General features: G+C 43.1%; 1 protein-coding gene across 1 annotated transcript; it reads left to right on the forward strand.

Moving 5' to 3' along the window:
- Positions 1–1,034: 1,034 nt before the first annotated feature.
- On the forward strand, positions 1,035–17,527 carry LOC134344728 (succinate receptor 1-like). The gene is made up of 2 exons (XM_063044808.1): positions 1,035–1,170; positions 14,582–17,527. The coding sequence occupies exons 1-2, from the start codon at positions 1,168–1,170 to the stop codon at positions 15,557–15,559; spliced, it is 981 nt and encodes a 326-aa protein (XP_062900878.1). The 5' UTR covers positions 1,035–1,167; the 3' UTR covers positions 15,560–17,527.
- The last annotated feature ends 2,241 nt before the right edge of the window (positions 17,528–19,768 follow it).

Consider the following 19,768-nt stretch of genomic DNA (forward strand, 5'->3'; position numbering starts at 1 on the left):
TAAACTTGATCACCTTTCACTCTTTGGACCAAGTTCATTCCATCGACCACTGTAGCAGATTTTCCTGGGAGTTGCTCTTCTACTGCTACATTTTCTCAAGGTTGTGGCTGAACCGTGATGTGCCTCCAGGAGTCTGTGTGTCTTTGTTCACTGTGGCTGCAATAGCCTGGTCCACAGGGATCTGCCCAAAGGGGTTGTTACTTGACAGCTGCACTGAGAATTGGCCTGTCTTGAAGGCCTCATATACAGAAGGATTTTTCTCTGGGAGGTTCATCATCTGTGCAAAGTAAGTGGACAGGTACCTGGCATAATTCATCTTATCATAGGCAAATCACCATGGGATCATGGTTCTTATAGCATAGGGGTGCAACTCCCAGTCCCCCTCACAGAAAGCTACCACTGCTGCAATGCTATCACATAGCACTGGGGGTGTATACCTTGCCAAAAATCACTATAAGAATTATTCCCCCCAGATGGTACCGGTGGCCCAAATTTGGGGTCCTGGCTCATGGACTATGTAGGTTGATGGTACCAGGCAGAATAATAGTTTGATAAAGATCAGATGGGCAGAAAGAATATTTTGTGCTGTATTGTTCTATAACTCTGATATACTGACATCATGAAAGGTCTTGTGTAAATGCAAGTGTCTTCTTGACCTGGTTCCCTGATTTCTTATCACATTTCCATCCTGTTTTCTTTGAAAATAGCTCAAATTTTTATCTCCCACTTTCAGACAATTAGGTTAAAAAAAACAGTTTCAAGTGTGTAGAAAGTAACTGCAAATAAGAGGCTTCACCCCTGCTAAAAACACACCTTCAGAAGATGGTGTTAAGATGGACTTTATGAGCTGAAGGTCTTCTGTTAACTGAAACTTTATTTTCTGATTTAACTAAACATCTTGCTTCACTGTTAAATTTCAAACTTGGGAAACCTGCACTTCTTCTTCCTGGCTTCCAAATTCATTTGGGAGGAGGGGCCACATTGGTTGTCGAAACATCATCTTCATATCAAAACTATTAAAGCAAATAGCTGGTGCTATTTCTGTGTATACGCTTTGGCTCATTAGGAATTGTTACATTAATTGTCCAAGTGATTCTTTCAAAGGAAGCATTACATAAGATTCTTCGGAATATTTAATCTAGTGTTGCTTGCTTTCAAATCATAGTTATGGTAAGTGAATATTTCTGTTTCCTCTTTTTCTTTTGTTTACACGGGTTTGCTAATCCACCTATTGCAAGAAAGATTTGAAAGATATTGTCAAGTTATTGAAATGAAGAAACTGTGTAAAACAGCGGGAATAAATATCTCTTGAAAGATGCCAGCTGATTGTGTTTAATTTAAGATGCATCATTCTCAATCAGCTCGTTAAAATATTTGAAGTTCAGTTAATATTATTTTGTGACTGTATGTGCTGGATCATAACTATATGTGCTGTGTGTGTGACTCCTGGCCCCTAAGGGATATTGTTTCGTTTAACTTTATACAGGTGTACAATTGAATGATAATATACTTGAACTTGAACTTGGTCTACTGAAATAATTGCTCTCCCTTTGCCATTATTTCATTTTTACCCCATCTTTGGTAAGTTTTCCTTGAAAGCTTCTTGTTCCACAGTTTACTTCAAAAGGTATTATTTTAAATATTCAGCATTTGAGTGTTCGGGCACTGATGACTAGACCAGGTTTGCGTGTTTACATGTGTTTAAGCTCCTTTAAATGTCAGCAAAGAACTAATCGCAGGAATATAGGACCAGAACCACACGTAGACCAGGTACCCACCCGAAAGTGTATTAACAAACAAGGCCATGTTAATCCATTTTTTTCGGGGACTATTTTCCTGTTGTCCACTTTGTTTTAAATTACTGGATTCAAACTGTCAAGCTCCCTTGATGGGGCTTGAACCTTTAGCATCCATTCCACTAGTCGCAGATACCCTGGCTGAAAACTACACACCTATTGCCCAAAAGGTATTTACCAGGAGCACTGCAAAGGAAGAGACCAAAGTATCACTGGGGATCTCTACCACCTATCCCATAATCTCTTTGACCTACTACCATCAAGGTACACAGGCCCAGATTCTGGGGCTTTTCAAACAGAACTGTAGGAATGATGGTGTTAAATGCTGAGTTGTAATCAATAAGCAGCATCCTGACATAGATATTAATATTGTCTGGGTGATGTAAGGCCTCCTGGAGAGCCAGTGAGATCACAACATATTGTGGTGAAAGGCAAATTGCAGTGGATCCAGGTACGTACTGAGGCAGGAGTTGATTCTAGCCATAACCAACCTCTCAAAGCACTTCATTACTGTAGATGTGAGTGCAATAGCTGTTAAGGTACTTCACCCTGCTTGTCTTAGATACTGGTATAATTGGTGCCCTTTTGAAGCAGGGGGAACTTCTAACTGTAGCCACGAGAGATTGAAAATGCTTTTGAACACCCCCGCCAGTTGACTGGGACAGGTTTTCAGAGCCCTACCAAGTATTCCAGATATCTCATATATCTGATAACCTCAGAATGTCTCAAAGCATTTTTCAGTCGTATGCCATTTGTAAGCATGTCACTGTTGCAATATCTACTCAGTTGCCACAGTACTGCATGCCTCCTGTACCTAAATAGTGGCCACTGAGTGTGAAGTGTTTTCGTGATCTTCCACTGCTGTAGCCCATACGCTTCAATGTATTGTGCATTGAATGTGTTAGCCACTCTCCCCTGATCTCTCTCACAAACAAGTCACTTTTGTCCACAGAACGGGATGTTTATTTTTTGCTTTTTGTACCATTCCCTCTAAACGGTAGAGACTGTTGTGCATGAAAATCCCAAGAGATCAGCATTTTCTCAGATACTCAAACCACCCCATCTGAACACAACTCTTGAACCTCTTGACCATGTCCACATGCTTTTATGCATTGAGTTCCTGCCACATGATTGGTTGAGATTGGTTATTTGCATTAATAAGCAGGTGTGCAGGTGTACCTAATAAAGTGATCACGAGTATACACTCACAAACAGCTCTGTGATAACGAACAGATAGTCTATTCTTGAAGGATTGTAATTGGGCCAGCAATATGGTCACTATCAATCTCACATACAGCACAGAATGGCCCATCAAGCCATGCTGCCCAAACAGTACAAGACCTACCAAGCAATAAGTCTTTGGATTGTGGGAGGAAACCAGAATGACCAGGGAGAACACACAAACTCCTTACAGGCAGTGGTGGCAATTGATCCCAGGCTGCTGGCACTGTGAAGTGTTGTGCTAACCACTACACCACTGTGCCGCCCTACTAGTGAGCCGTAGAGCGTGGCATAATTGTTTATCATTCCCAAGAGAGAATGGATTGGGGAGAAATCGAGGATCTGCAAATGGGCAACTTTTAACCGGAGTTTGCGAAATACGTTGCTGTAATATAGGATATGTTAAAATTATTTGAAAAGCAGAAGTTTGCTGTTTCATTGGTTGCACCGATAATCACCACAAGCTACCTTATGTGAGGTTATCAGATTGCTGCTCCTTCTCATACATAACCGCTGGGGATTTTGGTGTATCTCCTTCCTGATTGCACCTCAAACTTGTGATTGCATGGCATTTTAATTCCAACTTTATTCAATTTATTACTTCACAGACAAAAACCATTCAGTCCACTGAGACCATTTCGGCTCCCAGCTGAACAACCCTACCAGATTCTGTAAGCTACTCCGCATCAGTTCAAGCTCAAGTTCAAATTTAATTTTCATTCAAACATACATAAATATAGCCAAATGAAACAACATTCCTCTGGGAACAAGTTGCAAAGCACATTACCAACGGCATGCAGCACACTGCACAAAGCACATTGCACATAGTGCATAGATCAAATAGCACATATAGTTACCACAGCAGGAAAAAACATAAAGAATATCATAATATAGCCCAATCCCTGTGTAGCGTGGCCTGTAGATTGATGGTAAATTGTCTTGGTCCAGCTTGTTTTCCATCACTAAAGAGATAGTGATGAGCAAACTAGAGGCCCTGAAGGTAGATAAGTCCGCTGGTCCTGATGGGATGCATCCCAGGGTGCTGAAGGAATTGGCGGAGGTTATAGTAGACGCGTTGGTAATCACTTATCAGAACTCTCCAGACTCTGGGCAGGTCCCGGCGGATTGGAAGATAGTAAATGTCATGCCACTTTTTAAAAAAGGATGTAGGCAAAAGACAGGCAACTATAGGCCAGTTAGCTTAACATTCGCAGTCAGGAAAATGCTTGAAGCTGTCATTAGGGAAGAAATAGCGAAACATTTAGAAAGGAGTGGTTCCATTAGGCAGACGCAGCATGGATTCACAAAGGGCAGGTCCTGTTTGACAAACTTACTGGAGTTCTTTGAGGACATAATGAGTGCAGTGGATAGAGGGGAGCAGGTGGATGTCGTATACTTGGATTTCCAGAAGGCATTCGATAAGCTACTGTACAAGAGACTTATAAATAAGATATGGATGCATTGAGTCAGAGGAAGTGTATTGGCATGGATAGTGGATTGGTTAACCGATAGAAGGCAGAGAGTTAGTATAAATGGGTGTTTCTCCAGGTGGCAGTCAGTGGTGAGTGGGGTGCTGCAGGGGTCGGTGCTGGGCCCGCAGCTGTTTACCATTTACATGGATAATTTAGAAGAGGGGACTGAGTGTAGCGTAGCAAAATTGAGTGGAAAAGTAAATTGTACAGAAGATGTGGAGAGTCTGCAGAGGGATATAGATAGGTTATGTGAGTGGGCCAACTTCTGGCAGATGGAATACAACTTTGGTAAATGTGAGAGCATCCACTTTGGAAGGAATAATAGAAGAACAGATTATTATTGAAATGGTGAGAGGCTGCAGCATGCTGTTGTGCAGAGGGACTTGAGAGTGCTTGTTCATGAATCGCAAGGAGTTGGCTTGCGGGTACAACAGGTTATTAAGAAGGCAAATGGAATGTTGGCCTTCATTGCTAGAGGGATTGAATTCAAGAGCAGGGAGGTCATGCTGCAACTATACAGGGTACTGGTGAGGCCGCACCTGGAGTACTGTGTGCAGGTCTGGTCACCATACTTGAGGAAGGATATACTGGCTTTGGAGGCAGTGCAGAGGAGGTTCACCAGGTTGATTCCAGGGATGAAGGGGTTAACCTAAGAGGAGCGATTGAGTCGCCTGGGACTATACTCTCTGGAGTTCAGAAGAATGAGAGGGGAACTTATAGAAATATACAAAATTTTGAAAGGGATAGGTAAGATAGAAGTAGGAAAGTTGTTTCCATTGGCAGGTGAGACTAGAACTAGGGGACATTGCCTCAAGATTTAGGGGAGAAGATTTAGGATGGAGATGAGGAGAAACTGTTTTTCCCAGAGAGTGGTGAATCTGTGGGATTCTCTGCCCAGGGAAGCAGTTCAGGCTTCCTCACTAAATATACTTAAGAAACAGTTAGATAGGTTTTTACATAGTAAGGGAATTAAGGGTTATTGGGAAAAGGCAGGTACATGGAGCTGAGTTTACGGATATGATCTTATTGAATGATAGGGCAGGCTCGATGGGCCGGATGGCCTACTCCTGCTCCTATTTCTTATGTTCTTATGTTTTTCCACCGAGCAAACACTGGAGGGTCACTCTGAGCAAACAGTGGTGGGCCCCCAACCCAGTATGGATTCCAGCATGCCTTACAGAGGCCTCTGCTCTCTCCCACACTGCCTTCGGCATCTCCTCCCCTGGCAAATGCAACAGGCAACCCACAGCAGGAGTGCCATCTCCTTGCTACAAACAAGGCAACACAGTTCCCTCGCTATCAGTCTTCCAATGGACCAGTGAACCAAACTTGCAATATTTTACATTACCTGTGTCCAACAGGGTCTTGTGATCACAATAAAAATGTCCAAGACAAGCATTTCACGCTGCACACTGCATCGGCACAACAGTATACAGAAAGTCTAGGTGATAACACAACAACGATATGCAATAATTCCAGCTCCTTCGCAACTGAGCAGTTACGTTCTAAGTAGCCTGCAGTATCCTATGATCGCAAAATTGCATTCAGGTTGAACAAATACACCTTTGATTGAATTTGGCCTGGCTACTTTATTAGGTACACCTGTATACCTGCTCATTAATGCAAATAGCTAATCAGCCAATCATGTGACAGAAACTCAATACATAAAAGCATATGGACATGGTCAAGAGGTTCAGTTGTGGTTCAGACCAAACATCAGAATGGGGAATAAATGTGATCTCAATGACTTTGATAGTGGAATATTTGTTGGCGCCTGATGGGGTGATTTGAGTATCGCAGAAGCTGCCGATCTCCTGGGATTTTCATGCACAACAATTTCTAGAGTTTACCGAGAATGGTGCAAAAAACAAAAAAAAAAACAGTGAGTGGCTGTTCTCAGAGCAAATATGCCTTGAAAATGAGAAAGACCAGAGCAAAATGGCCAGACTGGTTCAGGCAGACAGGTGACCGTAACTCAAATAACCACGTTTTACAACAGTCTTATGCGGAAGAGCATCTCTGATGGGCAACTGCAGCAGAAGACAATGAACATATACTCAGTGGCCACTTTATTAGGTGGTCACTGAGTGTATTGTAGTTAATTTACTTTGGGGATGTCAGAGGAAAACAGAATTCTCATGCAATCGTGAGAACAAACTGCAAATTAGAAATAGTGTCTAAAGTTTATTCATAAGAATTCCAACAGAACGTCAGTGGCTCGGCCGAGCGATGCCACAAGACATAACATTCTCAAAACTAGGGCCCACAATTAGCATTAATCAGGCATCTGTTTAAATATTACATGTAACGCAGAATACCCTAAACTATCAAAACGAACTTAAGCTTAAAAAGGAGGCACCAGGAGACTGCATTATAAAGAGCAAGTCATTCAAGAAAAAAACACAAGCAACTCTAACTAATTAGTGACTCTTGTTAAACAGCAATTAACCAATTCAGCTGCTCCAAAAACCCTGAAGCACAATGCTCTCCATTTTCCCGCATAAGCCCGGATAGCTCGATACAAACAAGCATGTTGGATCAATATTGAAGACTCCAAATTGTTGTGCTGCTGCTCCTCCCACATAGCAGCACGGGAGCCTCGTGGTTAGCACAATGCATTACAGTACAGGTGACACGGGTTCAGTTCCCGCCACGGCTTGTCAGGAGTTTGTACATTCTCTGTGTGACTGTGTGGGTTTCCACCAGCTGCTCCGGTTTCCTCCCACAGTTCAAGGTCATATGGTTGGTAGGTTAACTGATCATTATAAATTGTCCTGTGATTAAATCAGCGGTTTGCCGGGCATCATGGCTTAGGGGGTTGCTGTATCTCAATAAATGAAAAATAGTTCCATTTAATGCTCCTTCCCAAATACTCCAAACCTTCCATACCCCAGAAGCTATCTCAAAATCGACTCAGATCACCTCTTTCTTCCCACTGAGGAGGCAGTAAAGTGTTCATCTCTAGGGCAGAGATGTGCCAGGTCCAGATATCATAGCATTCAAATCATTATTACTTGCTACGACCATAATCTTTTTGGTGGCTATATTGCATGATCAGTTGTTTCACTGCCCCCCTAGAGTTTAGTACCATTCTTTGTCTGGGCTGGCTGAGTTTCCAGAGAATGAATAACCACGACCACTTCCGTTTCTATAGTGATGCATGTAAGGTTTCATCATTAAGGCAACTGATCAAGATCCTAGATAAAGAGGTAGTATTTAAGGAATGTCGTAAAAACGTAAGAGTAAGAAGGAGAAGGAGAGGTTTTTAGAAAGTTATGGTCTAATACAGCATAGAAACAGGTGCTAATGCCATCTCGTCCATGTCAACCATGGTGTCCTCCCAGCTCGTCCCAATTGCTTGTGTTTGGTCCATATCCCTCTAAATCTCTCCTATCTATGTACTAATCCAAATGTCTTTCACATTTTGCTATTGTACCTGCCTCAGTCACAGGGTTGATAATACTTTGATAATAACATTTACTTTGACCCACCTCCTCTGGCAGCTCATCCCAGATGCACTCCACATCTGCAAGAAGACGTTGCCATTCAGGTCCCTTTGAAACCTTTTACTTCTCAACTTAAACCCATGTCTTTCAGTTTTTACTTCACCTTCCCCAGGAAAAAGAAATTGTGCTTTAATGAGGGACTTAGGAGTCCTCGTGCAAGACTCCCAGAAGGTTAATTTACAGGTTGAGTCTGTGATAAAGAAGGTAAATACAATCTTGGTATTTATTTCAAGGGGAATAGAATATAAAAAGAAGGAGATAATGCTGAGATTTTATAAGAAACTAGTCAGGTCACACTTGGAGTACTGTCAACAGCTTTGGGCCCCATATCTTAAAAAGGATGTGTTGTCAGTGGGGAGTCCAGTGGATGTTCACAAGGATGATTCCGGGAAGGAATGGGTTAACATAGGAGCATTTGGCAGCTTTGGGTCTGTATGCATTAGAATTTAGAAGAATGGGTCTGGATTTCATTGAAACTTATCGAATGTTGAAAGAACTAGATAGAATGGAGGTGGAGAGGATGTTTCCTCTGGTGAGGATATCCAGAACTAGAGGGCACAGCCTCAAAATTGAGGAGTGACCTTTTTGAACAGAGATAAAGAGGATTTTTTTTTAGCCGGAGAGTGGGGAGTCTATAGACTGCAGTGAAGGCCAAGACCGTGGGTATATTTAAACAGAAGTGATCATTTCCTGATCAGTCAGAGCATCAAAGGATGTGGCAAGAAGGCAGGTAGATCGGGTTGAGTGGGATATGGGATCAGCCATGACAGAATGGTGGAGCAGACTTGATGGGCTGGATGGCCTAACGCTGTTCTTATGTCTTATGGTCTATAAGTGTAAGAAATTCCACAGATACTGGAGGTCCAGAGAAACACACACACAAAATGCTGGAGGAACTCGGCAGGTCAGGCAGCATTTATGGAGATAAAAAATGAGCTGATGTTTGGACTGAGAATCTTCATCAGGACTTCATCCTATTCGATGGCTAATTCTTCACTTGCAAGGATCAGGAGGGAGGCGGAATCCTCAGGAGCGACGGTACAATCGTCGGTAACTATAGAAGCCAATTCTGAATATGTCACAAGCCAACTGCTGCCACTCATTGACTTTGATATTTGCCTGAGGGAGCTGCTGCTTAAGATGGTCTTTGTACCTCATGCACAGGGCACCATGATCTCTCTTGCCCTGAGAGAGTTCACCGTAGAGTATTGCTTTCGGTAACCCGGAGTTGTCCAGGCGAGACACGTGGCCTTACCAGCGGAGCTGCTTAAGCAGCAAAGTGGCTTCAATGTTTGGAAGCTGAGCTTCTTGAGGACCTTGTTGGTGGAGACATGATCCTGCCAGGTGATACCCATGATGGAGAGGAGGTAGTGCTGTTGGAAGCGCTCGAGCCACCGGAGTTGCTTGCGGTACAAGACCCAGGCTTCAGAGCCATATAGCAGTGTTGTGATGACGGCAGCCCTGTACACCTGGATTTTTGTGGACAAACGCTGCTGGCAGTTCTTCCACACATGTTTCTGGAGGCGCCCAAAGGCACTACTAGCTCTGGCAAGTCAATTGTCAACATCCCTTACGTCGTTGGAGATAAGATGCTGCTCAGGTAGGTGAACTGCTCAACTGTGGTGAGAGGGGGTCATCAAAATTATGCAACAGCTTCAGCCTAATAAAGCATCTGGCCCTGACCAGATTCCAACTAGTGTCTTAAAGGAGTGCAGTGTAAAACTTGCAAGTCCTGTCTGCCGCCTCTTCCAGCTATGCTTCTCAAGTGGTGTATTCCCAGAACAATGGAAAATAGCATCAGTAACACCAGTATAGAAGTGGGATTCCAGAGCTGATCCTACAAATTACCGCCCCATATGCTTCCTCGCTGTCATCAGCAAGGTAATGGAAGCAGCAGTCCACAAACAGGTTCAGAACTACCTACTCTGTAACAACTTAATTTCAAGTAGGCAGTATGGATTTAGACCTAATCACAGTACAGCCGATCTCCTCACCACCTTATCTCAAACGTGGAACACCTTCTTAGACAAAGGTGGAGAAGTGTGTGTCATAGCCCTGGATATCAAAGGAGTATTTGACAAGGTCTGGCATAATGGACTCTGTGCTAAGCTGAGATCCAAGGGAATATCGGGAAAGCTGCTGAGATGGCTGCAGAGCTGCCTTCATGGACGGACCATCAAAGTTGTTATCTCTGGTCAGGCTTCTGACTTCAACCATCAATGCATCTGTACCACAGGGTTCAATACTTGGGCCACTTCTGTTTTCCATCTTCATCGATGACTTGGTTGACGCATGCAGTAACGAGCTATACCTGTACGGTGACGACTCCACACTGTTTGCACCGATTAGAGCAGGAGAGAGTAATACAATGGCAGCAGGCCTGAATAGGGATCTTGACAGGATGAAAGCCTGGGCAGACAACAGGAATGTCACCCTTGAGCCTACTAAGTGCAAGGCGATGGTGATGTCTAGGAAGAGGAATCCATCTAACCCCGACCTGTATTTTGGGAACTGCAAGCTGGATTTAAAGAAGGAGCTAGTAATCCCTGGTGTTAATATTGACAGCAAGTTAGTGTGGGATAAAAGCCTTTCCATTATTTCAAACAAGGCTGGACAAAGGCTTGGAGCTCTGCAGAAAGTAGCATCCAAACTAGACAAAGAGGGCAGAGCCACAGCTTACAAAGCCCAGCTACGAAGTATCATGGAGAATGCCTGCTTATCATGGATGAATGCCTCACAGATTGTCCTCAGCCAGCTTGATTCCATTCAAAGAAAGGCTCTCAGGATTATAGGTGTAGATGAAGCCATAGGTCGTGAGAAGAAGGCCATCAGTAGCTTACACCACAGACAACAGGTTGCTGCAGCTACTGAGCTACACAAAATGCACACCAGCCACAGCCCTGCAGACCTTCGCGCCATGCTGCCTTCATCTTATGAGAGACGGCGCACCACACGATCAGGTTTATCTATGCCTGCTCATGCTGTTTCTATGCCTGATGCGAGAACCTACACACTGGATAGAAGCTTCCATCACTGTGCTATCAGAATTTTGAACAGCCTTCCAGATGCTGTGGTTGGAAAGATCTGTGACGATGGGGTCCAAGCCTTCAAGAATCAAGTGCACAAACACCTATCATCTCTGGAAGAGAAGTCACATGCTTCTTCATAAACTATCAGGGTGGCAACGCTTGGTTGTTGGTAGGTAGGGTTAATACCTGACTTTCAAGAGCACTTGTGAGAAATGTTCCGGCTGGACTTAGTCCTTTAACTGCTGGAGAACAGTGTGGAAAGAACAGGTGATGTTTTCTCCTGGTAGGGATTAGTTTTCAATTCCAAGTGCTCCTGCCACGTTTTGATACCCTGCATCCTTATCCTTCAATCTCTTTGAATTATGGAAGACAGCATGTGTATAAACGCCTCTCTCCAGCAGACTTCTTCATGATCATCATGACTTCAGCATTTCTACTATTTTTTAATTGTACATATGATTTTTTTGTGTTCTATCGCTGAGCAGCAGTGAACCATCTGATTGGATTATCAGAGTTCTCTTTGGGAACTAGTTGACTTGATCAGCATTTCTGATCTGGTTATTGTTCAGGATTGCATTTAATAAAAAAAATGGTGATCACCTCAAGGATGCTTCTAATGGAGGATCATTGTTTTCCTCAGACTGACCATTAACCCGAAAGCCTTTATAGGCTCGGTGAACTGTGACTGCAGTTTATAGCACGTCCTCTGTGTGCATGAGAAAAGCAGAGTCATCTGCATGTAGCAGCTTGAGAATGGGCTCTTGTATGGTTTTTGTTCTGGTGAGAAGGCAGCGTACGTTGAAGATTTTTCCATCAGTGCGGAATCGAATGCAGATGCTCTACGCTGTGGTCTCTTCTGCTTCCCAAAGCATCATGCTAAAAAAGATGGCAAAGAGCGTTGGTGCCGAAACACAGCCTTGTTTCACGCTGGTACTGATGGGAAATATGTCAGACAGGTCACTGTTGTGTTTAACCTGACCAGTGAGGAATTTCAGAGGGCAGCAGGGTTTCGACAGAATCTTCCAGAGACCATCATAAGTGACTGTATTAAATGCCTTGGTCAGGTCTTTGAATGCCATGTACAGCCCCGTGTTCTGATCATGACACCTCTCCTGTATCCGGCACAGGACAAAGATCATGTCGGAAGTCCCTCTATTCGCTCTGAATCCGCACTGACTCGTGGTGAGGGAGCCTTCGGCAGTGGTAGGGATGATTCTGTCCAAGAGATTCTGATGAGGACGTTCCCGGTGGTGAACAGCAGGGTAATCCCTCTGCAGTTTGAGCAATTCCAATTTCTTCCCTTTGTTCTTGTACAGGGAGACAATTACGGCATCACATAGGTCATTTGGGACTGAAACTTTTCTCCCAACGGAGTGTGCACAGGTTTGTGAGTTCACTCAGGAGAATGTACCTGTATCCACACATTTTGTACATTTGGACCCCTGGCAGTTCATGACTTAATACACCCCTCAAACCAGGACATTCTAGGGACTATAGTCCTAGCTTGACCAACCTCTCCCCTCTAACTCGAGCTCTCAAGTCCTGGCAGAATCGTCATAAATCATCCATGCGCTCTTCCCAGCTTAGTGATGTCCTTCCAATAAAAAGGGAATTCTCCAGTGAACAGGTGAAGATGCAGATAATAATGAAGAATATGAAATGTAAAGAACAAGTAATTCTTATACGTGACCCATGCCTAGATCATCCCACTCTCCTCTCTCTCCAGACAAGGCACTGACATAACATACAGTATCTAGGTCCAAACATAGCTTCTCACTGCAGATCTTTTAAATCCTCAGCCTCAATCTCTATTGAAGTAATAATTTCAAAACTGGTAGCTAAATTAATTAAGCTGTTATCTGCATTTCTGCATGTGCTGTGTATTATCATTTCATTGTGTTGACCATTATATTTCAATGATTCGTTTAGACTCCATTTCCAATTAAAATATGTTACAGAGCACGAATCAAAAATTAATCAGAAAACTGTCTCTGGTGTTGATAAGGATTTTGATTATTCTTTTTAATGCCTTTTGAATAAGACATTAAATCAACATCCACATCGGCATGCTAATTGTTCCAGAGAATGATCTCGAACAAGAGCAAGGATGTTCAATTTAAAGTCCTGGCAACTATTGGTATTGGTTTATTTTTGTCACATGTACCAAGATACAGTAAAAAGCTTGTCTTGTATACTATTCAAATCATAGGTAGATCAAATCACAGGTAGATTGTGAGTTCAAAAGTCCCAGTTATTATACTAGGAAAGCGTTCAACAGTCTTATAAAAGCAGCTGACTTCTCTTTTAAGACCATAAGACCATAAGAGATAGGAGCACAATTAGGCAATTCATCCCATTGAATCTGCTTCACCTTTCTATCATGGCTGATTTATTATCCCTCTCAACCCCATTCTCCTGCCTTCTCCCCATAGCCTTTGACACCCTGACTAATTAAGAACCTATCAAGCTCTGCTTTGAATTCCCAATGACTCAGCCTCCTTTGTCTGTAGCAATACACCACTCTCTGACAAAAGAAATTCTTTCTGACTCCTGTTCCAAAGGGACAGTCTTTCTATTTTGATGCTGTGCCCTCCGGTCCTAGACTCCCGCACTATAGGGAACATCCTCTCCACATCCACTCTATCTGGGCCTTTCCTTGTTCGACAGGCTTCAATAAGATGCCCCTCCTTCTTCTAAACTCCAAGAAATACAGGCCTAGAACCATCAAAGGCTCCTCATAGGTTAAACCTTTCAATCCTGGAATCATTTTCGTGAATCTCTTCTGCTCCTTCTCCCTTGCCAACACATCGTGAGGGGAAGATGGCAGCGCAACGCAGCTCGCAGCTGCCACTCCGCTGGTGATATCTGTTATCTGTCAAGTCGGATGCCGTGCACAATCCTGATTTGATGGAGACAGACGTGAGAGCAGGGAGGAACATCTGGCGAAACTTCTGAAATGCCTGCTTCGCTACTGTGTGATCCAGAATCTCTGGCCCCGAGTCCTCGGCTTTGCTTGTTGCTTGTCGGCCAGAGTGGGGTCGAAGCACTCGGCAGAGGATGGCCCTCGGTGCTCGGTGTCGGAGGGCTGGTTGGAGGCTCGAAGTTTTCTGACGGACTCAGAGTCCGCTGCGGTCGGGTGCTTCCAATGGTGCTGCGTCGGCAAGTTTGCAGTGCTTGGAGGATCATGGCAGGGAGAGTTTTTCCCTTCTACCGTCTGCGTGAGATGATGAGGCTGTCTGAACTTTGAGACCTTTTTTTTTACCGTGCCCTTGGTCTGCTCTTTATCAAATTACGATAGTGCTTTGCACTGTTGTAACTATATGTTATAATTAAGTGATTTTGTCAGTTTTAGTCTTGGTTTGTCTTGTGTTTCTGTGATATCATTCTGGAGGAACTTTGTATCATTTTCTAATGCATGCATTTCTAGATGACAATAAACGAGGACTGAGTGTCCTCATAATCTAATCTAATCTTTTGAAAGCTCTTTAAACTGTGTTCTCCTTGCCAGTTCATGCACATTCCTTCAGCTAACTCTCTTCCTTCTTTGTATTTTCCAGGCAAATGATGGGGATTGTGTGGACATCAACAAAGGCGTGGAAAGGTTCTACCTCACAACAATGTACAGTATCGAGTTCATTGTGGGGCTCATCGGGAATGTCATTGTGATAAGTGGTTATATCTTCTGCCTGAAGAATTGGAAGTGCAGTAACATATACCTTTTCTTCCTCTCCATCACTGACCTGCTATTTATTTGCACTCTTCCCATGTTTGTTGTCCAGTATGCAAACGGGAGTGAATGGTTCTATGGTGAAATTTGCTGTAAGTTTAATCGATACTTCCTCAACTCTAACCTCTACCTGAGTGTTCTGTACCTCACCTGCATCAGCATTGACCGCTACCTACTGATAAGAAACCCGACAAAGCTTCACTGGTTCCAGAGAAAGCGGACGGCGGTTGTCATCTGTTTCACCTTGTGGGTCTTTGTCAGCTTGGAGCTGATACCAATGTTTACATTCATTGGCCCAAAGAACATCACGGATAACGAAGATCATATTGTGGTTTGCATTGACTATGCCAGTTCGGGGAACGCATGGAACAGCATTATTTATAGTTTGCTCCTCACCATCGTTGATTTCATCCTCCCACTCTGTGTCATGGGGTTCTGCTGCATTCAGACAGCTAGGAGCTTAAAGAAGCTAAGTGCTCAACGTCGCAGGAACATTAAACTCGAAAAGCCCCATCGCCTTGTAATATTGGCATTAGTCATTTTCACAGTACTCTTTACCCCTTATCACATCATGCGAAATGTCCGTATTGCTTCCAGAATGAACAAGGACCTACCGTTTTGCAAACGTCGGGGCATAAAGGCTGCATATGCCCTCACGAGGCCGATTGCTTACCTTAGTTCTGCAATAAACCCCATCTTCTACTTCCTGCTTGGAGATCGATTCAGAGAGATCCTCCTCAGGAAGATGCCATTTGTGGGGCCAAGACTGATGTCCTTAAAGACTTCAGCAAGCAGCTTTACTCAGTAAAGGGCTGTTCACCTCCAAACATCAAGAAAGCTCATCAGCCATGGTTTTTTTTTGTCCGAATACTTTTTTCTTGGACTGCTGCTGGAGATGTGTTGAATGTCACTGATCCATGCCACTTGCTTGATTCATAACCATAGACAAGTCCGAGTTCAAGTTTATTTTCCGCAAGGCCTTAAGACCTGAGAGCAGAGTTAGGCCATTCAGCCTGCTTTGCCTGATTAATTGCTGATTTATTACACCCCTCAACTCCATTCTCCTGCCTTCTCCCCGTAACTTCTGATGCCCTTACTGATATAAAACTTATCAACCTCCGCTTTAAATATATTCAGTGACTCGGCCTCCAACCTTACGCATGTATACAGCTAAACAAAACATCATTCCACTGGGGCCAAGGTGTAAAACACTGTATATAAAGTCACACACAGCTCTCATCATTATAATCCAGCTCATACAGACACAAAATAATATTAACCCAGGTCTCTGAGCGTAATGGCCTTAAGATTGGCAGGTTGACATAAAGTGCGAGGTGCAAGCTTATGTAAGACAGTATATAATATTACCGGCGTTATTATAATAAAACAAGCAGTCGTATAAATATGTGCAACAGCAGCAATAAAAGATGAAAAATGACCACTGTAGGATGAGAGTGAGTCTGTGGGTTGGGGAGTGGGGAGGTGGGCGTGATGGGTGGCAGGGTGGGAGCAGGCAACAATATACTATGACTGAGATCTTTGAACATTTTGTGTTCCTATGGTAACCTTCCAACTAAGTACTGACTGGGCTTGAGTCAGATTGAAAATCACAAAACAAATAACTGCAGATATGAGAGATTTAAAAAGAAATGCTGGAAGTACTCAGCGAGCCAGGAAGCATCTGAGGGAAGGGACCCTGAGCTAGCGGGTGTGCTCATAAACCCTTCCTCAGAACTGGGAAAGAGAGGAAGAGAAATAGGTTTCAAACTCAAATCAGGGATGGTAAGGACAAAGGCGATTTCATTGATAAGATGAGAACAGCGAGTCAAACTTTACTGAAGACAAACAGGGGCAAGATTATTACATGGAGAGTGGTGTGTGCCAGGACTTCACTGCCTGGGCTGTTGGTAGAGACAGATACATTTGGGGCTTTTAAGAGACATTTAGATAGGCACACGAATGTGAAAGAAATGGAGGGATATGAACATTGTGTAGGCAGAAGGGATTAGTTTAGTTGGCCATTTGATTACTAAGTAAATATGGTTCAGCACAACATTGTGGGCCGAAGGGCCGGTTCCTGCGCTGTACTGTTCTAAATTCTAAGAAGGGAAACAAAAAGCATTGAGATTAACTAGAGTAGAAAGAGACAGGTGGAACTCCCACTAGAGAGTTTCTTCCAAAAAAGAAGTGACAGTGAACTCTGTTACGAGATACGCAGGCTTATACTGTGAGTGTTACTTTAAGAGTGCCTATGACTATGACGCTGGTCACAGGCTGTGGCAGCCTGCTGTGGACTTAGAGAGAGAGAGAGACACGAGCATTTGGAACTTCAGCTTGTCACTGCTATGGTTTGGAACTCTCCTATGCTCAAAAGGTCGGGTTGATTATCGGCACACAGTGCACAACAGATGTGTGACTGTCACTCCATATGTGTGGATTTGTTGGGTATCCTGTGGTATCACTTTTATTGGCCCTTTACCAGGAATCAGGATGTTATGTGATAATCACTTAAAGACGATACTCCTGTGACTGTCACCTGGTGGATTTCAGAACGACTCAACGGACTAGATCTTTGACGATTGTTATTTTGTTTACCCAGCATGGAACCTGCGATTCTTTGTATTGCTCTCTGTCTACGTACTTCCACATGGATTACAAATTTCTCTTCCATCATCTATTCTACTTTGCCATCTGAACCTTAAGACTTTAAGAATTCTTCCTAAGCTTGATTGTTTGGGAGGCACACACACACACATATATATATATATATATATATATATACGTATAACACTGTTAATTTCTGTTTATTTCATTTAAGTTACTGTATTTTAAGTAGATACTAATAAAGATAGTGGTTTTAACACTAAAACCTGACTCAGCATATGGTCTATTGCTGCTGTTACGTAACAACTCCAACAATAAATGAAAATAAATCATAGCTACTGATACTGGAACTCCAAAGTAAAAAAAAGGAAAATTCTAGAAATACTGAGCAGGTCAGGTAGCATCTGTGGAACAAAAACTAGAACTGAAGTTTCAGTTCAAAGACCCTTCATAAAAATTAGTGTGCAAGGAACAGCGGGGGAGGGATGGATAGTACAACTGAATTATCTCCTAGAAGGTTTAGATAGGTGCATACAAGGAACGCACTAATGAGACTTTGCTCCCTGGAAATATTTAACAATGTCAACTATCTCAGAATTCCTGCTTTTTAAACAAGAGACTGTTTGGAAATCTATATTAGAGACAGAAAGTGTTGCGCTGTTACCAGCCACAATGCCTGCAGAGGTGAATTCAGATTAATAAGCCTAGAGTGGATAAGTGTGTAAATATTGTTTCCAACTTACTTGCTGAAGTTCTAAAATGACACATAGAAACATAGAAACATAGAAAATAGGTACAGGAGTAGGCTATTCGGCCCTTCAAGCCTGCACCACCATTCAGTATGATCATGGCTGATCATCCAACTCAGAACCCTGTACCAGCCTCCATACCCCCTGATCCCTTTAGCCACAAGGGCAATATCTAACTCCCTCTTAAATATAGCCAATGAACTGGCCTCAACTGTTTCCTGTGGCAGAGAATTCCACAGATTCACCACTCTCTGTGTGAAGAAATTTTTCCTAATCTCAGTCCTAAAAGGCTTCCCCTTTATCCTCAAACTGTGACCCCTTGTTCTGGACTTCCCCAACATCGGGAACAATCTTCCTGCATCTAGCCTGTCCAATCCCTTTAGGATTTTATACATTTCGATAAGATCTCCCCTCAATCTTCTAAATTCCAACGAGTATAAGCCTAGTTCATCCAGTCTTTCATCATATAAAAGTCCTGCCATCCTAGGTTAGGTTAGATTAGTCACTACACAAAAGAAAATTGTTACTCCACGGACTCACTTGATAATCACATCATATGGTGTAGCTGTTAGCATAACTCTATTACAGCTAAAGGTGTTGGAGCTCAGAGCTCAGAGTTAAGGAGGTGCAAGGAAATGGCATGTCCTCTGCATGGAATGTGTGGGTTCCCTCCCACTGTCCAAAGATGTACCAGTTAATAGATTAATTGGTCATTGTAGATAGGGTTAAATCGGGATGGCTGGTGAATCGGTTGTAAAGGACGGAAGGGCATATTCTGTAGTGTGTCTCTAAATAAACAAATATTCTTTAGAAAAGGGGAAATATACACAGGCATTCCATGAGTTACAAATGTCCAACTTATGAACAACTTGCACATGAATGAGATCCCAAAATATTATTAAATCTAACATATGGAGCAGGTTCAAGGGCCAAGTGAACTATTCCTGTTCCTATTTTATATGTAACTAAATTGTTATCCTTCACACGTGCACGCTGTTACTAGGCCAAGACCAATTTTGTGATTCCCCTGGCCAGATATGATCATGGCTTCAACTTCACTTGCCCACCTACTCCCCAAGACTCATTTTCTTTTTCAATGTCTGTCTCAACTTAAAGTATTCAATGACTGTCTCTTCATCTCTTCACAGTAGAGATGTCCGAAGATTCAAGCCTTCTTAAAAGCAAAATAGACTCCTCATTTCCCTTCATGTCCACATATAATGAGCACTCCCTTGATGCCGAATGCCCTTACATCCTCAAAATATCGATCAAGCAAACCCCTCAGAGTGTTAGCCATAGACATAGATAAAGCACATTACAGGCCCTTCGGCCCACAATGTTGTGCCAATGTAACCTACTCTACAAACTGGCGAGAGTTATCCTACCACATAACCTTCTATTTTTCTAAGCTCCATGTACCTATCTAAGAGTCTCTTAAAGGACCCTATTGCATCCACTTCCACCACCGTCACCGGCAGTGCATTCCATGCACCCACTACTCTGTGTGTAAAACTTACCCTGACATCCCCTCTGTACCTACTTCCAAGCACCTTAAAATTATGCCCCCTCGTGTTAGCCATTTCAGCCCTGGGGAAAAAGCCTCTGGCTGTCCACATGATCAATGCCCCTCATCATCTTGTGCACCTCTATTAAGTCACCTCTCA

Source organism: Mobula hypostoma, chromosome 4 (assembly GCF_963921235.1).
Source record: "Mobula hypostoma chromosome 4, sMobHyp1.1, whole genome shotgun sequence".
NCBI classification, from domain to species: domain Eukaryota; kingdom Metazoa; phylum Chordata; class Chondrichthyes; order Myliobatiformes; family Myliobatidae; genus Mobula; species Mobula hypostoma.